Source organism: Ipomoea nil, unplaced genomic scaffold (assembly GCF_001879475.1).
Source record: "Ipomoea nil cultivar Tokyo-kokei standard unplaced genomic scaffold, Asagao_1.1 scaffold2283, whole genome shotgun sequence".
Classification (NCBI taxonomy): domain Eukaryota; kingdom Viridiplantae; phylum Streptophyta; class Magnoliopsida; order Solanales; family Convolvulaceae; genus Ipomoea; species Ipomoea nil.
The window spans coordinates 24,485-44,941 of NW_017618711.1; the positions used below are offsets into that span (position 1 = coordinate 24,485).

At 37.4% G+C, this 20,457-nt stretch overlaps 3 protein-coding genes across 4 annotated transcripts; 2 read left to right on the top strand and 1 right to left on the bottom strand.

The window, feature by feature from the left end:
• Nucleotides 1-1,291: 1,291 nt before the first annotated feature.
• LOC109151337 (zinc-finger homeodomain protein 9-like) lies at nt 1,292-2,956 on the top strand. The gene has a single exon (XM_019299311.1). It carries the CDS (start codon nt 1,605-1,607, stop codon nt 2,652-2,654), a length of 1,050 nt encoding a protein of 349 aa, XP_019154856.1. The 5' UTR covers nt 1,292-1,604; the 3' UTR covers nt 2,655-2,956.
• Nucleotides 2,957-10,438: 7,482 nt separating this feature from the next.
• Nucleotides 10,439-16,766, top strand: LOC109151335. 2 transcript variants are annotated; one of them, XM_019299309.1, is made up of 9 exons: nt 10,511-10,704; nt 10,780-11,498; nt 11,815-12,234; nt 12,319-12,536; nt 14,302-14,547; nt 15,323-15,508; nt 15,722-15,801; nt 16,318-16,427; nt 16,512-16,766. In XM_019299309.1, exons 1-6 carry the CDS (start codon nt 10,601-10,603, stop codon nt 15,356-15,358), a joined length of 1,743 nt encoding a protein of 580 aa, XP_019154854.1. In that variant the 5' UTR covers nt 10,511-10,600; the 3' UTR covers nt 15,359-15,508; nt 15,722-15,801; nt 16,318-16,427; nt 16,512-16,766. The 2 variants fall into 2 exon arrangements, with proteins under 2 accessions (XP_019154853.1, XP_019154854.1); XM_019299308.1 differs by lacking the exons at nt 15,323-15,508; nt 15,722-15,801; nt 16,318-16,427; nt 16,512-16,766 and having other exon boundaries at nt 10,439-10,704; nt 14,302-14,718.
• LOC109151336 (ATP-dependent 6-phosphofructokinase 5, chloroplastic-like) lies at nt 16,619-20,189 on the bottom strand. The gene is made up of 11 exons (XM_019299310.1): nt 19,782-20,189; nt 19,516-19,677; nt 19,289-19,400; nt 19,098-19,193; nt 18,828-18,929; nt 18,666-18,740; nt 18,401-18,541; nt 18,197-18,313; nt 17,376-17,480; nt 17,080-17,289; nt 16,619-16,989 (listed from the first exon to the last, which is right to left on the bottom strand). Exons 1-11 carry the CDS (start codon nt 20,048-20,050, stop codon nt 16,822-16,824), a joined length of 1,557 nt encoding a protein of 518 aa, XP_019154855.1. The 5' UTR covers nt 20,051-20,189; the 3' UTR covers nt 16,619-16,821.
• Between the last annotated feature and the right edge of the window lie 268 nt (nt 20,190-20,457).

The following is a 20,457-nucleotide window of genomic DNA, read 5'->3' on the forward strand; positions in this document are numbered from 1 at the left end:
ACCCTAAACGGCGTCGTATCCGTCAGTCAGAGACTCAGAGTCTCTGCAAGATTTTTTTTTTTTTTTTGCTTTGTATTCAGAGATAATGCAGGAAAAGACGACTTTGCTAGTGGTGTTTGACCCATCGTTGTGGCGTGGGCGAGGGTAGATTTGGGTTTTCCACCATTTGACAGTTTGTTAATTAAGGGAAAGTTAGCGGGTACCAAAGCAAAAAGAAAAAAAAAGTTATGAACCTTGCAGAGGTTGCAGTACTCTGGGGGGCGGGGGGAGGGGGGGGGGGGGGGTGGGGAATGGTGGTGCCACTTTAAGAAGACAAGATGAATATGGATTATTAACATGATGAAGATTCAAATGATAAAAGAGTGATATTCACAAAATTTACACAAAACTCAATAAACCTGATTTATAACATCAACTAACTAAATCTCTATAACAATATTTGTTTTTGTGAGTGTTATTATTATATACACATAGATTCAAACTTTTTTTTTTTCAATAGTATTGACTCTGTTACAATATTGTATATGTCCATACATACTTTCTCAATTTATTGAAATATGAAAAGTCAATACCCTATTGAGGTTGAAATTCAAACATTTTTATTGCATAATAAAATTATAATATGCTAAATAAAAGTATAAAGTGTGAGCAAATACCCCACAAATTGGATCCATGGGAGGGTGGGATTGGATGCAAACTAATTAGTTTGTTAGGAAACATAAGGGATTCGATAGTCAAATTCCCCTTCATCCCCTAAGTCTTCATGGGGTCATGTGACAGCTGAGACTATTACAAATATTGTCTACACTATTAATTCTTGACCTCAAATCCTTGAGATTAACTTATTCCACATTTAATTCACAAAATAGGTATGTAATACAATTATAGATTGTGAGAAAGAACAGATAATTGAGCCTTCACATCGGTAATATAAATATTTCATCCAATATGATGTGTTTCTAGTAAACACCAGCCATTTATTCTCTTACTTAATGAATCAGAAGCGACATCGTGATTTAACATTCGTCTTTTATGGGTAAGATTTATATTTTTGGGAATAAAGTGAAACAATAATTTGCAATATTAATTGTGAATAAAACAAAATATTAACATTACCAATACTTATACTAAATTATTATGTGTAATAAAAATTGACATTTATTACACACATGGTACAAGCACTACACAGGCTAAGTGAGTGGGCCACCACCGCAGTAGCTGCGTATGGGATAACCATAGGATTAAATTAGGAATTGGACCAACCAAGGTCAAAAAAATTACAAATTAATTAAAGGAGAGAGAGAGAGAGTTTTAATTAAGAAGGACGACCACAAAAAACCAAGATTTTTATTATCTCAGATCCTCTCTATTCATCTCTACCCATCCATCATCTTCATCAGCAACCTTTCCCCCAGAGCCATAATATTCCAACACAAAATTCATTTCTCCTTAACTTCAAAAGCTCTCATCTTTACTGTCTTTAATGGAGAAAGATGGGTGTTTCTGGGCGTGAAAGGTTAACCCTAATCTAAGGTTACAGGAGAGTAGAGTGAGAAGAAGGAAGAGGGAAGTTTAGAGGGCCACTACTGCTTGATGTTTAGAGCATGGATTTAGGCAGTAATCCTCCGGCAGCCACCAACGCGAGCTCCGCCGCGGCCGCGGCGGTTAAAGGCGGTGATGTTCAGGAGAGTGAGACGCCGGCGGCGAGGATCTCGGCGGTGAAGCCGTTGTCTTTTAGCAGTAACGGGGTGCTGAAGCGCCACAATTCGCTCCACCACCACCACCACCACCACCACGCGGTGGTGGTTGTTTACAAGGAGTGCCTGAAGAACCACGCCGCCAGTATCGGCGGCCACGCCGTGGACGGTTGCGGGGAGTTCATGCCGTCGCCAACGGCGAATCCTGCGGACCCAACCTCGCTGAAATGTGCCGCGTGTGGGTGTCACCGGAATTTCCACCGCCGTGAGCCGGAGGAGCCGCTTGGGCTGCCAAGCGCGGCGCCAGCTCTAGAGTACCAGCCCCACCACCGCCACCACCCGCCTCCACCGCCGCCGCCGCCGCCTCACGACCACAGCAGCCCGAATTCCCCATCTCCGCCGCCGATCTCTTCCTCGTACTACCCCTCAGCGCCGCAAATGCTCCTCGCGCTTAGCACCGGCTTATCCGGTCACCCGGCGGCGGACATCACCACCCCAATTTCCGCCGCCGCAAACCCCTCATCCATCCACCCATCACCACACATGAAAGGGAGAAAGCGGTTCCGAACAAAATTCACCCAAGATCAGAAAGGTAAAATGCTGGATTTCGCGGAGAGGATCGGGTGGAAGATTCAGAAGAGAGACGAAGAACTGATCAACGATTTCTGCCGTGAAATTGGAGTCGAGAGAGGAGTTTTAAAGGTCTGGATGCATAACAACAAGAACACTGTCGGCAAGAGAGATAACATCACCACCACCCCCGCAGCCGCCGCCGCCGCCGATAACGGAAATGCTCACAGTCTCGGTTTCGACATCGGCCGCGTAAACTCCGCCCCACTCACCTCCGACTTCAACCTCCGTCCAGAAAGCAACAACAACGGCAGCCATAGCCAAAACCACTACGCCCTCCACAGCGGCGACGTTCTCGCCGCCAATGGGTCGTCGTCTTCTTCCTGATCCGGCACGTGGAAGGGGAGAATAAAAAAGATTTTAGAATCTGCGGCAAAATTTGCAGGAAACACAACCAACTATGGTGAGGCCAGTACTGTTCTATCTTAGCTACTGCTTATTCACAAAGAGCCTATTTTAGATCTTCTGTTTCGACTGTTCTTAATGATTAGTGCTCTGATCTGAGGAAAAATCTGCAGAACATCGTTCTGATGAGCAATTTAATTTGTTTATTTTTCATTCTCATCATCCTGACCTGTAAATTATAACCTTAATTAGGATCTCCAAAAAAAAAATTGAGTCTTTTCCCATTTTCCTTTGTTTCTTGAATCTTGAATCCTCCCTCCCCTTCCACCATTCTTTCTCCATTGATGGGTTTCCCAGATCACTTCAGTCTAGCTTTGGTTGGTTTTCTTGATTCTGAATTCTCTAATACTGTGCATTCTTGGCTAATCTAATCAATCTTGAAAAACACATATTTACTTGGGTTTAAAGGCTAAATTAATGGAGCAGTGATGTTGTTCAGATGACACACTTTTCACTTTTCAGTTCTCAGTTTTCCCAGTAAGTATTGCACTACAGACTAGCATAGTATAATAATCATTCTTTATCTGCCACTATGGCCTATTCCAAATGGATAATGATAAAGAGGGTTGATTAAGGTTTGTTTTTGTTCACCTTTTCTGGTTTTAATAATCGTGTTAATTGTCATTATTAAGGTAGGTTAAGGATGCTTCCCCATTCCGTAAAGTGTAAACACTGCCAAATATAGAAAGCTTACTACCAAGATTTGTTAATTAATAAAATACTATGTTAATCATAGGTTTGCCTAAAGTTAGACCAGATTGATGGTGTACTGAAATCAGAAATTACCCTTTTTTAAATCATTCTAAGGTTGTGTGGGGAATGTTGTTTTGGTGGGTGGGCTCTGATTAAGTAAATTATTAGCAATAATATGTTGTCTTGATTACTAGAGTACTATTACTTTTCTCCTAAACATTTGGAGTCCAGTCACTAATTCACCTTGAGTTAACACTTTTTTTTTGGTTGGATTGTGTAGTGTTTTGCAAATGGGTGTTAGCTGATTGGGTTAATGAGTTTGACTAGTTGATAACATTAGCGAGTGTTTGGTAAATTAGATTGGGTTAGTGAGTTTGACTAGTTGATAACATTAGCTGATTGTAGAAAAGTGTTTGGTAAATTAGCGGTTAGTTGTTAGCTAATTACATACAAAATGACTTTCTCAAAAGATTTATTGAAAAAGTTACTTTGAATAACTTTTTGAATTTTAGCAAGCTAGTTAATCAAACATTCATATTAATCGTGAATAACTTTTTGAATTTTAGCAAGCTAGTTAATCAAACATTCATATTAATCGTGAATAACTTTTTGAATTTTAGCAAGCTAGTTAATCAAACATTCATATTAATCGTGTTTACTCTGAGAGGTTGCTCATACAGAGCCGCTATGAGCTGTTGGTGAGACTCAATCTCAGGTCATTATTCTCAAATTTCACCCATGTGACCAACTGAACTACTGCGAACCTCAAATTAGATTTATACTCCTGGAACAAATGGGTATTACGTACTATTCGAGACCATACATATATACTCACGAATGGGATTTGTCAGGAAAAACGTGTAGTATTATTCAATGGATCATATGTGCATTCACAAATGGGATTTGTCTCACTAATTATAAAATGTTCACTTTTACTATCCAGATAAAACGTGAGTTCTCAAACTAGATTTATACTGCTAGAAAAATGGCTATTATTGTTCGATGGACCATACATATACTCTCAAATCTAAGAAAATGTATATTAGTATTATTCCATGAATCATAAGAGTATTCTCAAACGAAATTTGTCCCCTATCAAAAAGAAAATGTGTAATACTATCCAATGGACCATATGGATCTATAGGTTGAATCATTGGGATTGAGCATGCATTGCGTCGGTAGAAAAATAGGGGGAAATTAAAAAAAAATTCTAATATTGCTATGAAAGGCAATTAGGAGAGGGTAGTGTATTGCAGTATGACTTTCCTTTTAAGGGAAGTAGCCCTATAAACTTTCATAATAATTATTTGAAGGTGACGATAATAGAGCACATGTCTTGTCCATCGCTGGCTAACTAAGGTGTGGGTTTGGTTTCTGGTCCGCTCACTTTGTGAAGTCATTAGTACTCTTATATATAAGTTATAATGTTCTGTTAGAGGGATGCAACCTCACTTGTGCCCTAAAGCTTAGTCTTGCGAGAGATGCAACTAACAACCCAATCATTTGTCTGGAACGCGTCATATCAAATAAAATTTCGTGTTCAGAAAATACTCGTAAAGTTACGTTATTCTGACTATATCATATTGTTTTTCCCTGATCCTGAGAGTTTGCTTTCTCCGTCTGGCGTTTCATTTTGAAAAGATCGTGTCTTAATAGACTGTTTGGTTGGATGTAGTTGTAATTCTTGTCGTTGTTCGTTTTAAAAGAATTGCACCGTACTCAAACTGTTGAATGATGGGAATGAAGTGTATGTCACGATCTTGGAACATTTCTGGTGTTTGAGCCACTTTACTCAACATTATTATTTAGGTTTGCAATCTTATCATTGTCAAAAGTTTGATTACAGATGAACAGTTGTTTCTTTTACCTACCTCTGTTCATAATTCATTATGAACTCCATTAAAAAAAAAAAAAAAAAAAAAAAGAGCCTCAAATTGGACTGTCAATCCAAGATCAGAATGGAATGAAGTAGGTGATATTGGGCCTCTGTGTATTACTGCAGCTACCCAGGGCTTTAATTTGTTCAGATGCATGCAGCCATTAATTTGAAATTTTGAATAGGGTTTCACAATATGGGGATAGATTGGGAGTGAAGAGCATTCAATGAGGCTTTATTAGAGGTGTCAAAGGAATTGATTATGGAATGCTACATTTTCTCTTCTCCCTAAACCTTGAATCCCCAATTCCAAGTGTCTCCACACTCCGATCCGACACAGAACATTTGGGACGAGGATGTAAATCACTGTTACTCAATGACTCAGCAGATAGTACTAAATGCTGATGCGTACAAGGGATCTGCCCACTATATTTTGAAAATATCATGCCATTGCACCATAAATTCATAGACAATGATCGAAAAGAATTCTATGGTGGGTTCAAAAGCAAAAATCCCCCTCCCCACTCCCCTTCTCCTCGATCTTCCTCTCTTCCAAAGCACTTTCAATCGTTGTCTTGCTCATGCCGTGTTGTCTCTCTTAACTCTCCAACCATTGACTATGATAATTGTGTTTTAAAGTCATATATATTATAGATCATTTTAAGAACACAAATCCTGTTCAACGGTCGTACTTTGATTAGTTATCTATTAAATTATAATTCTAGTCATGTAATTAATAAGCATCCACGTTACAAATTACAAATTGAATCGCAAATAACATTTTGGTTACGCAACTAATTGTTGTTATATTCCACAATGATTTACATCTTTTAATTTCATCCACAATTTGACCTAAAAATGGTTTTCTAGGAGATTAGGGTAGCTATATATGGGCCCTTGGGAAAATAGAAAGTTGAGGCTGGACCACCCAATCTTTATGAGGTATGAAGCATTTAAAAAGCATATTACACTTTGTTGCGCTTTCATGGTGGTCCAACGTAACATTTATTTTTTGTTTTTTCAAAAATTTAAATTCCTTCTGACAATATAATTAAATGTATTTTACGAAATTATTGACTTTGTTAATATAGTTTGTTGTTTAGGTTTTCACTAGAAACATCTTTCAGTTAATTGTCATTATTTTAGCATCTGTTTGCTTGGCGAAAGATTCCTCACGATTAAATGGTATCTAATCCGTTTAAAGTTTAACCGAGTAGGTGTACGTAACATCTATAGGCCAAAAAATGTTACATGAAAAAGCCAGTTTGGAGGTGATGAGTGATGAATTCCTGCACGTTGATAACGAGGTGTGTTTGAAGTTTAAGGAAAGTGGGGATGTGTTAGATGTAAAGATGAGAGACTAAAACACGTTTGCTTACACAAATTAGGAAACTAGGAGGCAGATAAGACTTTACGTCTTTATCCCATTTTTATTTTGATGTCCATAAGGTTGCGATGTATAATTTGTAGTGAAACGTATTGATGTTTGCTGGGGTAGCTTAGTTGGTTAGAGCATGTGGCCCTTAACCACAAGATAGGTCGAAGGTTCAAGCCTTTCTTTTAGCGAAATCTTATAAGAATAATAAGACTTTATGTCTTTATCCCATTTTTATTTTGACCTTAATAAGGTTGTGATGTATAATTTGTAGTGAAACATTTTGATGCTTGTTGGAGTAGCTCAGACATTTTGATATTTGTTGGGGTACTTCAGTTGGTTAGAGCATGTGACTATTAACCACAAATTCAAGGGTCAAATCCTTCTTTTAGCAAAATGTTATATACGAAGATCACAAACCCATAATATATAGTATGGAATGAAGCCAGAAATTAGCGCTTATTTTTGGTCAATCGTTATACCCTACACCACGGCGCGCGTAGCACTGTACGCCGCGCGCCTCCCAAAACGACGTCGTTTTGGGTGGCGCGGTAGGAAGTTGCTGTGATTATGTATATTTGTTCACACAATTATGTATATTTGTTCATACAATTATGTATATTTGTTCATATAGTTATGTACATTTTTTATACAATTATGTACATTCTTTTTATACAATTATGTACATCTGAATCAGAAAATTTGTGTGTATTATGTTAAGAGTTGATGTGTATTATGTTAAAAGTTTATGTTTATTATGTATTATGTTAGATTATGTGTATTATATTTTAAAAAGAGTATGTATATTTTGTTATATAATTATGTACATTCATGTATACAATTATGTGTATTCTAGTATAACATTATGTACATTTTTGAACAGGGGTTTTTTTTTAAAGAAAAATTAACTGCCATACACTGGGGCGGAAAATTTCAAAAAAAAAAAATTAAAACGTAGTTGTTTTGCATCTGGGCGCACAGTGCAACGCACGCCGTGGTGTAGGATATAAGTTGCCATTTTTGGTTGGGGAAGTAGTGTATACAGACCCAGTTTTTGAATTCCCTACGTCCAGTTTATACAATGCTACAAGTCCATGAAAGTGTGGAATGATCCAAAAATAAGAAATTTGAGCCTATTTTGGTTTCTGTAGAAGTGTATTCAGGCCCAATTTTTAAATTTCGGCAATTTATACCATGGACCAGGGTCCATATAACATTATGGATTTTGGATTGAAACGACGAGGTACATAATTCGTACTCGGAAGATACATAATTTTATGACACAAGACACAAAAATCACAACACAAGACACATACACATGTTATATATTTAATTATTTTTTAATCTAATTTAGGTACATAATTTGTATTCATAGGTACAGAATTTCATAACACAAGACACATAAATTCATAACATAAGACACAATTACTAATTTGTTTCAAGTACATAATTTATATTCTTAAAATACAAAATTTTATAACACAAAACACAAAATGCACAATATAAGACACATATGCACCAGGGTCCACATTGCACTTTGAACCCTAGTCAATGGTAAAAGGATTGTTAAATTTCCTACCTCCCAAGTTATATATCGAGTTTGTTGGATATCCGTTGGTGAAAAACAAATAATAATCAAATAAATAAGATTATTATTTTTCTGAAAAAAATAAGGGAAGGAAAGATGGAGAATTTGGCTAGTGTTTGATGCTGGATTTTTGCAAGAGTCAAGCGACCACCACTCTTTCCTTAAAACCTTATTTGCCAACTCCCAAAAGTGCTAGGAGCTTCGTAGCCTAGGCTTCTCAGGATAAAACTTGCTTGTGATTCAATGTTTGAGCACCCAAACAAGAAATCCAGCGAACAAGGCAAGATTGTGACCACAGTAGGCAAAGAAAGAGTAGAAGCAGAGAGTTTTGAGGCTGGAAATTATACTTTCTTCTTGTCTAAAATTTCTGCTGCCCAACTCTTTCTTATATAGGGGTTGAGGAGTTGAATAGCTTTTAATATAGGCATTTAAGGGCACCCCTACAACTCTTGTAACAGCAACCATTAACATGGATTTTAATTCAAAATTCAAAGAATTAATCCCGTAACAGCTGAAATAAATCCCAACAGTCACATTAGGAGCTTCAGATCGTGCGTGCTTCTGGGTAGCCAACCATAGCCGAGAGTTTCAGGTCATGATAGGCCGAAACACTAAGTTTCGGCCATGGCTACCAAGCCAAAACATTCCAGTTTCGGCCATGGTGGCCGAGACCTCTCGGCCTAAGCACTACCTTCACCTCCTCAGGCCGAAACTTCCAGTGACTGGATTGGAAAATGATACCGAAGTCTGGCATAACTTAGCCTGAAAGGCCTGTCAATTTCCGGACGACATTCGTGTGCGCAGGTGTCGGTGCACACGGTGTCGGGCTTGAATCAAGCTTTCTGATCTCGTTTTTAGCTGGAATTTGATTTGGGAAAGAGCACATATAAAACTTCAAACTACTTTCATTTTTCTTTAGTGAAGGTAGTAGTGTTAGTTTCTTGGGTATAAGGTAAATAATGCTAATTAATAATCATTATAAAGTTTTTAAATTATTATTATTATTATTATTTTTGTGGTCCACTTTAGTGTTGGTGGTAGACCGAGTATTTCTAGTTCGTTCGAGAAGAAATACTACTCCGTATTAAACACTGCTAGACTAGCATTGGGTCGAACCCTTTTTATGATTCAAAAATCATATTAGGTAATGTAATTTTTTATAATCATTTATCATAATATTAAAATGTGTTGTTTAAGGAATACTTTAGGAGTATTCACAATAAACGTATAGGTACTTATAATTACTACCTTTGACCTTAATGGATTTGGGTGATCAAGAAGTAACAATATCTTGAATCTATGATATAGGTAATACGTCTAATTGTCATTAAAGTTTGGGTCACATTCTAAGCCAAAAAAAAAAAAAAATTGGGTCACATTTTATCTATTGGACAAGAAACCCAATATTTCCAATAACTATTATAAAAAAAATGCATTCAATAACATATTATCATTTATTTATAATAATAGAGTTGTAGTCACAAGCCCACATGAACAGCTTAAATTGGTTTTATAGGTGAAAGTGCAGGAGCCACCCTCCTCAAACTGTCAGACCAGAGTGTGAAGGCGTTTGGAGTGGGTGATTCCACCTTTAATTTTTGTCACAAGAATTGTAGTCACCAAAAAAAAAAACTAAAAAACTCATAATTGCTATTTAAATGTGGTTCCTGGAAGACAACCTTGTAACCTTAGTTGAAAATAGATTAATCTCCTTACGTGTGTGCGAGCATATTACTTTTGAAGGAGGTCAAGCAACAGGTAGGTCATAGTTTTTTTTTTTTTTTTTTTTTATTTGATGACTCAAAAAATTAGCTTAGATCCGATATTAAATTAAAGTATGTGTTTTATCTCAATTAAAATTAGATTACAAATTTATGTTTATGCATGGATTTAGTAATATGCCATGGATATGAACGTGGAATGGACCAAAAGGGAAGCTTCAGCGTCGGCTTTCTTGTGTGTTTTGGGAGCTGCCGTCGGCAAAATTCCAGACCCAAAAATCTCACCAACTTCAATAATACATTATACAGTACATGGGACTCACTCTCTGTGTCGATGGTACCAGAAATGGTCGGTTACATGTAACTATCTTTCCTTAACTCTCCACAACTCTGCAGTCTGGTCGGATTTCAACATCCTCCATCACCCACACACCACCACGCACCTCCGTTTTTGGTTTGCAGTTCTTCTGTCTATTCCCATCTTTTGACTTTTCACATATCCAAATTAATTTCCCTGAACCCCTCTGCCTCTGATCTGTTGTTTTTCCCCGCGTCTCTCTTCTCTGAATCCATGGCTGATTGAATCCATGGCGCCCCATTTTGAGCTCTCCAACCATGGCCTATGTTTCTCGCTTTACGTTTCTCCTGGGGACTTTCTCGCTCTCTGTTTTCTCCTACTTGCTCCCACTCTTCTGTCACTTCACCTCATTCCTCTTCAGGTATCACCCCATTCTATTTTATTGTTTCTTGAATGTTAACTAAGATCTGTCTGAGATTTTTATTTGGTTTTGCAGATTAAGAAAGGGCGATGGTTCTTTGGAGAAAAGTTTTGATTTTTCGGAGGTTGATGGTGCAGAAAGCAAGAGAGAATCAGGTAAAGCAGAGAACAAATCCCACAAGGATTTCGGTTTCTCCGAAGAAAAAGAGAGGTTGGTTACAGATTCTGATTCTGCGTCAACTGGTTTTGAGCATATGAGCAGATTAGGAGATTCCTTGAGCGATGGATTCTTGTCAGATGAAGATTTCGAGATCGATTCCTTTAAGGATTTGGACGTGGTTATATTCCACCACCCAGAAATCCCAGACGATTATTCTGGGCAGTTTGCTGGCAGTGAAGAAAGTGATGTAATAATGGAAGAAGAGCTCAGGGAGCTGGAACAAGATCATCTCTGCAGATTTTTATCAGAGAGTGATTTTCATGAAGATTTGGATTCTGGGGATAATGCAAACAGACGATGGGAACATCAAGAGTTGATCCAACAATTGCAGTCAGAACTTAGAAAGGTTAGAACCAATAGCCTGCCCACAATTCTTGAAGAATCTGATGAGTCTCCAGAAATAATAATGGAAGAAGACTACTTGGAAGAAGACTACTGGAAGCCATGGAAGAATGTTGACCAAAGCTTCCAGCCTCAAAATTTCATGGCTGATGAGCTCCACCAATTCTACCATGCTTACAGAGAGAGGATGAGAAGATTTGACATATTGACCTATCAGAACATGTATGCTATAGGTATGTATGTAAGTTTTTTCATTTATGACTTTTTCATAAACACCACATTCCACATTTTCATGCATGCATGCATTAATTTTCTAATGTTGTTTATTCTACACAGATAAAAATCAAGAAAATATAACTAGTATCTATATGGTAAATGCACAATCCAACTATCAGCTTAGACTTTTAAGTGGGATTGAGCACATGCTATAATTTGGTTTCAGAGTCATGCAAAAAAATGAGACTACGGTCCACGTGTAAAAAGTAATCGGCCTTCACAAGAAAACATCTGTGTTTTTCTCCATTTATAATGCAAAATATATATTTACAGGTTTTCTGCAGAAAGAACCTCTAAAAGATCCACTGCAACTACTCTCAACCCAGAAATCTTCATCATCACTCAAGTCCCTACTTTCACAAAACATTTGGCTATTCAAACACAAAAACCGTGGGGTTGATCCACTGACAAGCTTCATCAAAGAAGTGCGCAGAGATCTGGAAGCTGTATATGTTGGGCAGATGTGTCTCTCCTGGGAATTTCTGCACTGGCAATACGTAAAAGCCTTGGATCTCCGGGGCTCTGATCCGCGCCGGATCCATCGATACGATGAAGTCTCTGAGGAGTTTCAGCAGTTTATGGCGCTCATGCTGAGATTCATGGATGATGAACCATTTCAAGGGACAAGAGTTCAGCATTACATCAAGTGCAGATGTGATTTTCCCAGTCTTCTACAAGTTCCTCTGATAAAGGGTAAGAATGAAGTGAAAAAAAAGGTTTTCTGTCAAAGAAGAGGATATTAAGATACTGAAATTAGCTAGGGTTTTGCATGAGCAGAGGATAGCTGGATGGAGAAGACGAAGGCCAACCCAATTACAAGTGACATGCTTGTGGAGATCCTGGAAGAATGCATAAGAACATTCTGGCGGTTTGTCAAAGCTGATAAGGAATCCTCTGCAGGCGCGGTGGGGAAGGGGCAGAAGAGAGTGCATCCAGAAGTTCGAAATGCAGAAGATATTGGGCTGTTAAGGGAGGTCACAAAAAGTCTTCACAAGGTATGTATATACGGACTACGGAGTATATATATAGGCTAATGATCCTATGATAACATAAAAAGAAAAATAAGAATCAATTTCAGTTTTACATTTGTAAAAATTTGAGGAATATGATAATTTTTTTTTTTTTTTAAAAAGACATTTTCGTAATTATCATCACTTCACTATGCAAATTTGAACACTTAAATATGCAAACCTAGTAAAATTTATAAAATCAATGAACCACTAAATCAAATAAGACCAAAAATACAGTCATAAACTCTAAAATAAAAATCCTAAGGGTAAGATATTGGTGTGCATGTTTTCATAGTAAAATTGGTGATAATTATAAAAATACCACGATATTTAAAAAAAAAAAAAAAAACCCAACAACTGCAAATAGCAACATTTGGGTTTGACATTTTAGGTAAAGAAAGGTGTAAAGGTCTTTTCCCAAAATGCCTTTCTTAATAATTTATTTATTTATATTTTAAAAAAAATTCAATTATATTTTAGCTCAAGTCTCCTCAATAATATTGAGAAGACTTGAGGCTAGTTTCTTCTTCCCATTCGATGTGGGACAACATCAAACAGGAAGAATAAATTAAGGGGCCTTGAGGCTCCTCTCAAGGCCCCTTAGTGTTATCCCACGAATGTGGGATCCCACTGAAATACAAAGGGGAGCCAAAATGTATTGTATTTTTTTTTTTTCAACAACAAAACTAAAACTAATAATTGAAGCAAGTTTCGCTTACGAGTGGCGTTGAGATTCGAACCCAACTTAAGCTGATAGTTGGATACACAATAATGGATATATGCTCACACGTCCCCTCACGTGTACGATTGTGGTAAACCGTAGTCACTTATGAGTGGCGTTGAGATTCGAACCCATGACCTTTAGTCTGGCTCTAATACCAAATTGAAGCATGTGCTCCATCTCAACTAAAAACCTAAGCTTATAGTTGGATTGCACGTTAATGGCTATATGCTCACAATAATAATTATAACAATAATAATAATAATAATATATTATAATTATAATTATAATTATAATTTCGTATTATTATTATAGTTTTTGTAGCAATGTCTTTATATGATTTTTTACACCTCAATCACTAATCTAAACAGCTAATTTTACCAAATATTTTTTTACAAACCATTGGTCAAACCCGCTATCTAACACAATTCGCTGATAACCAAACAAACCCTATAATCTGAAAATTATTATGTAGATTAACAAACTTTGGATGTATGTAGACATTTTTTTTGAACTCATGTAATGAAAATAATATATCATTGTTTGCCACGTCAGATAATAAAAGTGAAGCAGTAAAATTTGAGAGTACATGTAGTAGAACTCATATAGTCTGCATATCATGTCTAGTTGTACAAGTGCAACAGACCTAATGAGAATTGTCAATTCTTGTTTTCACAATATTTAGTGCAATAATTAACTTTTAGTGGGAATAAACAATTGACCTTCTTGGTCTGAACATGTCAGTTATGGACAATTTAGATTGGTTAATTTATTTCACAACAATATTTGCCGGCTAGAATTGCAAGGCAGTTGGTGTCTTTTGTCGATTAGGCCGGGTCATAATGTACACCTTTGATAGTAATGATTGTGAATTTTATAGTCATTTAAAATTCGTCAAAAATAAATATATCATATTTAATTTTATCTAGTGCAATTAATTATATGGCTGATTGAGGTTTTCAAAAAAAAAAAAAAAAAAAGTCAATTGTACTCGACACAGTTGCTTACCCTATTCCTTATTTATTGCAGAAGGAGAGGAAGCTGAAAGACATATTGAGAAGTGAAAACAGCACGTTGAGGGGTTTCAGTAGGTGGAAGGAAGAGGATACAGATCATCATCATCATCATCATCATCATCATGTTCTTTACTTCTTTTCTCAAGTGGATATGAAGTTGGTTTCAAGGGTGCTTAACATGTCTGCAATAACAAGAGACCAACTGCAATGGTGCCATAACAAATTAAGCACCATTAGCTTCCAACAAACAAAAATTCAAGTACAACCTTCTTTTTTGCTCTTCCCATCTTCATATTGAAGTTAATACTTGTGTTTATATATACATAAAATTATATAAAAATCAAAACAATGAATTTTTCCGGCTGTAATAACCTAGGCTAGTTTAACTTCTTGCGGCCTTTTATCCACTAAAATTACAAGATAAACTTCATTTAGAGCGTACTTTCGTATAGCATTGCAAGCTTTCGTGTAACGCTATCTCGTAAATCAAAGCAATAAACTTTTCCAATTGCTTCAATTATGTAATTGATGCAGCCTTCTCTGGTCAACACTTTGATTGAATAGTATATAGAATTGATCATATTTTGATTTCAATTTAATTAATCAATCTGATAAAAATAACTCGAGTAATCCGTCGTCGATGATTAAATTAATTAGAAATTTAGAATTCACTAAAATATAAGCCTTACTAATACTATATACAAACTCGTTTCATTTTACACAAAGTTCATTAATTCATTATTTTTATGAAAAAGTTTTAAGGTATCAATTTTTATTAATGTCGTGTTATATATATTTGGTACAAATAGTGTAGCAAATTGCACTTATATCCGATATCATTCACATTGAATACTATTATTATCACTGCCAATAGTTCACAATATAACCCACTCCACATGCGATGCACAATACAATACCCGTGCAAAAACTCGCCTTATGATTCTATTATATTCTCTATCAGTCTTAGTGAATTGGCGTTATTTTATAATTTCTCAAACATTGGGGGACCTATTTTGTAATATATTCTATAATAGGGTTTCGAAAGGCTATTTTGTGGATATTTTTTATAGTCAACTTTTAGGTTTACCGTCAGCGACGAGTAGAAGATACAGTGAGCACTGAAAGAGAAGAAGTGAAGAAGATGGTTCAGAGATTGACGTATCGGAAGCGGCATAGCTATGCCACCAAATCAAACCAACACAGGGTCATCAAAACTCCCGGTAATGATCATCAAGAACCGTTTTGCCTAAAAAGTTTCTAACTTTTTAACTTATTAATGTATTTTTGTCTTCTTTATCGTTGATCTCTGCTATACATTGGCTCAATCTTCGGTTTTTGATCGTATAATGTGATTGATTATGCTCTGGGTTCTGTTATTAGAAGTAATGAAGTGGTAAAGAGACGGATTAACTTGATAATTTTGGGAAAACTAGGTGGAAAGCTGATTTACCAGAGTACCAAGAAGAGAGCTAGTGGTCCTAAATGTCCTGTTTCTGGGAAAAGAATTCAAGGGGTATGTGAGTCTGTCTCTTGATTACTTTACATTCTTGTGTTTCAAATGTGATATTCATATTCTGCAACTCTGATCTTCTATTGGAACTATGCAATGCTTCATTTCTGGTTATCCATGGTGACTTTGAAGTGATGAATGCTCACCATCTGAGCAAACCCCCATATTTGTATTCATCTTGTTTCGTAGCCTATAGGATTTATTCGAAACCATGACCCTTTGCTTTTCATATCTTTCTGTTTGGAATATGAGCCTTGGTTGATGAGTTGTTCAAATGGTGTGATGTTTGTGAGTTGATCTTTGTTTTTTCCGGGTCACCAAAAACATCATGGCATGTACGAATGAATACCTAGGTTAATTAGAGGTACCAGGATGTTAGAAGGTAGCTATTTTCGTTTCGTGATACATATTCTTCATTCTTGCACTTCTGAATATCATTTTGTGGAAGTTGGAAGCATATTTGTATACCGTTTCTTTAGTGCTTAAAAGTAAGTGGTGAAGTTTCTTAATGCTGTGTAGATCCCGCACCTAAGGCCTGCTGAATACAAGAGATCCAGATTGCCTAGGAAGAGGAGGACTGTGAATCGTCCCTACGGTGGTGTCCTTTCTGGCAGTGCCGTTAGGGAGAGGTATGTGTCCTCTCCCCCGCCTTTCCATTTTCGTTACACCATTAGCTATGAGTGCATTAATCCAATTATTACTCTTTTGTGTAGAATCATCCGCGCTTTCTTGGTTGAAGAACAAAAAATTGTGAAGAAGGTTTTGAAGATTCAGAAAGCTAAGGAAAAGCAAGCCTCGAAGAACTGAAAATCATAAGGGATTAATAAAAGTGTCATGAAGCATGATGTTTAGTGTGTTCAGAATTCGGTGTGAACATTTAGTTGAACGTTTACTTTCTAGACTCGACCTTCGAGTATGATTACCACTCATAATCCGAAAGTATTCCCGTGAAAAACAACCTTATTTCATACAGTCATTCTTGTTATAACAATTTTTCGTTTTATAGCATTGGCTTTGTCGATATTAGCTGAAATCAGGCTGGCCAGTGGAAGTCAGACAGCGGTGCCACATTCTGCTGTTTGGATCGACATGCCTCGAGGCAGCAATCACTTCTGGAATCGGCAGGTAAATGTAATGCGTGTTGCATATGCCCACCGTTATTCCACTGAATCCCGCAAATGCACCATGCACCTGCATATATATAACACGAAAAATCTCATCTTTAACCATCTTGAAACCGCAATCTAGTAGAGTAATGAGTGGCTGCGAGAGTTATCTTACAGCGTTTTGTCCTAGAACAGTGCACATTATTGCATCTGAGGCGCTTGCCCGACAGCCCCGGAGAATGTATGTAGGGTCAATGTACTTGACATCCACTAGTTGCTCGATCTTCTTGAAGTGCTTCTTGATCTGATGCTGGATATGGACACCAACATCTGAAAGAATTGGATTCCCAGATGCATCTTTTAAGTTCGACTTTTCCATCAAATCCTGTACGTATTCATGTTTATATATTATATGCTCGGCCTGCATTGAACAACGCGGTGTAGTTTATAAAGATTCACAAGATTACTTACTTGTCCAGCTCCTTCAGCTACACATACCACAGCTGATCCTTTGGTCTCTATAAGGTGTTCTAAATGCTTTAGCACTCCATTTTCTCCATCCAGCTTGAAAGGCACCTGAACCAGACAAAAAACAAAAAACAAAAAAAAAAAAAACAAAAAAAAAAAAAAAAAGAAGCTGAAAGCTCTCCCAAATGAAGGAATTTGACAGACAAGATTGAAAACAGATTGCATCCTAATTTCGAGGGCCACCCGCTCTGGTGGGAGAGGTAATCCATGAGATGTGCTTTCATTTGAGCCGATCAGCTATGGGCAACCTAGACTAGTTACCTCCTTGTGGTCCTTGGTTAGGATCATAAGGCGAGGTTTACTTAATGCACGCCCTTAGAGTAGCTACAAGTTTTCTTCATCACCAAAAAAAAAGTTGAAAGCTCTTTCCTAATTAAAGGAATTTGAAAGGCAGATTAAGAAATAAATTGTGCCCCAATCTCGAGAGCCCATTGCCCTTGGAGCTCTGGTGGGAGAGGTAAACCATGAGATGTGCTATGAACTAGACAAAAAAAAACTTATTTTGAGCTGATCAGCTATGGGCAACTTTGGCTGGTTACCTCCTTGTGGTCCTTAGTTAGTTAGGATTATAAGGCGGGGTTTACTTAATGTACACCCTCAGAGAGTCAAAGTAGCTACAGGTTTTCTTCGTCACCAATAAAAAAAAGTTGAAAGCTCTTTCCCAATTGAAGGAATTTGACATGTCCCAATCTCGAGAACCCATTGCCTCTGGAGCTCTGGTGGGAGAGGTAAACTGTGAGATGTGTTTGGAAAACGCGAAGTACCTCGGGGATGAGGCAGACATCAATTTGTCCACTTGCTAGAGATGCATGCATTGCTATGAATCCACTGCTTCTTCCCATCAACTTGACCACTCCAATGCCATGATATGCACTGTGAGCCTAAAGATTAAGGACACAATAATGTTTCACCACAGCAAACTCAGTAGTGTTGGCAAACAGACAATGCTATATATATATCCTACTAACCTCAATGTATGCTGAGTTAACAACTCTGAGAGCCTCTTCAACAGCAGTATCAAACCCAAAGGTCTTATCTATGAGCAGTATATCATTGTCTATTGTCTTTGGTACACACACAACAGACACCTTCATCTTCCTCCTACGACACTGCACCACACAACAAACAATTTAAGGTTCCAAGAAACCACAAAAATGGGATTTCAGTACTGTTTCTGTAACATATGCTAAGCTAAGCTAAGCAAAGCAAAGCAAAGAAAAAGATAGATAATACTTCTTCATGTATGGCATTTGCTCCTGCATGAGTGCCGTTACCGCCAAGCACAAACACCATGTTAATTCCACTTGCCTGCAGATTCAATTCTTAGCCACTTACAGTACAAGGAAGAACAAAAACCTAAACCAAAACATATACAAGTAACCTTAATTAATCAACCTGTATGCTGTCTACAATCCTATTGTTCTGAGCCCCTCCACGAGAAACTCCCAGCAAACTCCCTCCAGAAAGGTTTATATTCTGGACTACCTTTCGGGAAAGCTGCAAAATTGGAAGAGGAATCATCATCTCCTAAAAGAAGACTAAAGTGCAATGCTGCTTGGTAGCCACAAGGTTTCAAATTCGACTTGCAGCGTTTTGAGCCGGTTAACAACATAGGCTAATCTATTTCTTTATGATTCTTTACTAGTTAGGGTCACAAATTCTCACCTGTACTTCAGGAATACCATCTTGGAAGAACCCTCTATAGCCGTATTGTATCCCAACAATTTTCTTGGCTCCATAGGTCTCAAGAGTGAAAACAATCTGAAACAAAACTGGGAATCTTAGTGAACACATGCATGCATGCAGAAGGAAACAAAATTTTCCTGCAAATGTAAAAGCTAATTAATTAATTAAACCTGTCTGATAACATCATTGAGACCAGGGCAGAGACCCCCACAAGAAACAATTGCAGCTTTCACTTCATCAGGTTCAAAGTATATGTGCCTACGCGGCCCCGCACGAGGCACCCTGAGACATTCAGGACAAAACTGAACGATCTGTTTCGTCTCAACTATATATATATATATATATATATATATATATATATATATATTATTTTGAAGGAGAAATATATTATATATACCATAGCTCCAACCAACTACAGTTTGGATCAACCCCTTCAGCCCCAGCAGAAGTGGGGGAAGCATACTTAATCACCTTCAACAGCGCTCTATCTGCATCATCCACGTAACTATGCTTCTGTTCATCAAACACATCGATGCCATTTCGGGTGGGATGAACACCTCTATCCGACAGAAAACATGGGATTTCATTTAATTTTGAGAAACAAACTAAAACACCAAGAATATGGGGATGATTATTATCGTATCGGACCCAGATGAGAGGCACCTGTTGCTTAAGGAGAATGTGGTAGGCCTTGGCTTTGCATCAAACGTGTCTTTCAAATGCGGCAAACTGAATCTGGCTTCAAACTCCTCCTGGTACTTCTTCTTCCATTCCGGGTCGTTGAAATCTACTCCTTTCTTTTCACATGAAACTCTGCAATAATTAAATTTGGGTTTCACGACGCACCTTCCTCCTCGTCCATACCCGTTCCTGGTCGGCGAGTGGGTGAGAAAACAAGAACTGAAGGAAGAAGAAACAATAATGGCGGCCATTAATATTATATTATATTTCTCCGATCCACTGGTACGGTACGGTGATGAGTGATCAATGGAATGAGAGATAGATTATTTAGATCCCATCATTTGTTTGTTGTTATTGGTTTTCTGTTAGGGAGTAAGCATTATATTGTTGAAGATGAATTGAAGAAAATTGTAACAGCATCCGAGGTGAGAACTTGCATGTATGTAGGCTGCGCCATAGCCGCCCAATTCGGTTTTGTTGTTTTCCTGTCGTGGCTGCTTTCCATTTGAATGTTTCTTCCACAGCCGTATGGGCCAAGTCAGATTCTTACTTTGGGCTAATTGCTTCAATTTGGTCACTTCCTACCAAACATTTTGCCCCAATACAATGGGCTTAAACTACTACACCTAAATCCGCAAATTATGCCATGGAATCGTGT

Bases quoted from the DNA above. Each gene is read 5' to 3' on its own strand.
- LOC109151337 (XM_019299311.1), top strand. From the start codon at position 1,605: ATGGATTTAGGCAGTAATCCTCCGGCAGCCACCAACGCGAGCTCCGCC.
- LOC109151335 (XM_019299308.1), top strand. From the start codon at position 10,601: ATGGCCTATGTTTCTCGCTTTACGTTTCTCCTGGGGACTTTCTCGCTC. The intron at 10,705-10,779 runs GTATCACCCCAT...TTGGTTTTGCAG, and splicing joins TTCACCTCATTCCTCTTCAG to ATTAAGAAAGGGCGATGGTT. The intron at 12,235-12,318 runs GTAAGAATGAAG...TTGCATGAGCAG, and splicing joins ACAAGTTCCTCTGATAAAGG to AGGATAGCTGGATGGAGAAG.
- LOC109151336 (XM_019299310.1), bottom strand. From the start codon at position 20,050: ATGGCCGCCATTATTGTTTCTTCTTCCTTCAGTTCTTGTTTTCTCACC. The intron at 19,194-19,288 runs GTTTAATTAATT...GTTTTGTTTCAG, and splicing joins TCAATGATGTTATCAGACAG to ATTGTTTTCACTCTTGAGAC. The intron at 18,314-18,400 runs GTTAGTAGGATA...CTTAATCTTTAG, and splicing joins TTAACTCAGCATACATTGAG to GCTCACAGTGCATATCATGG.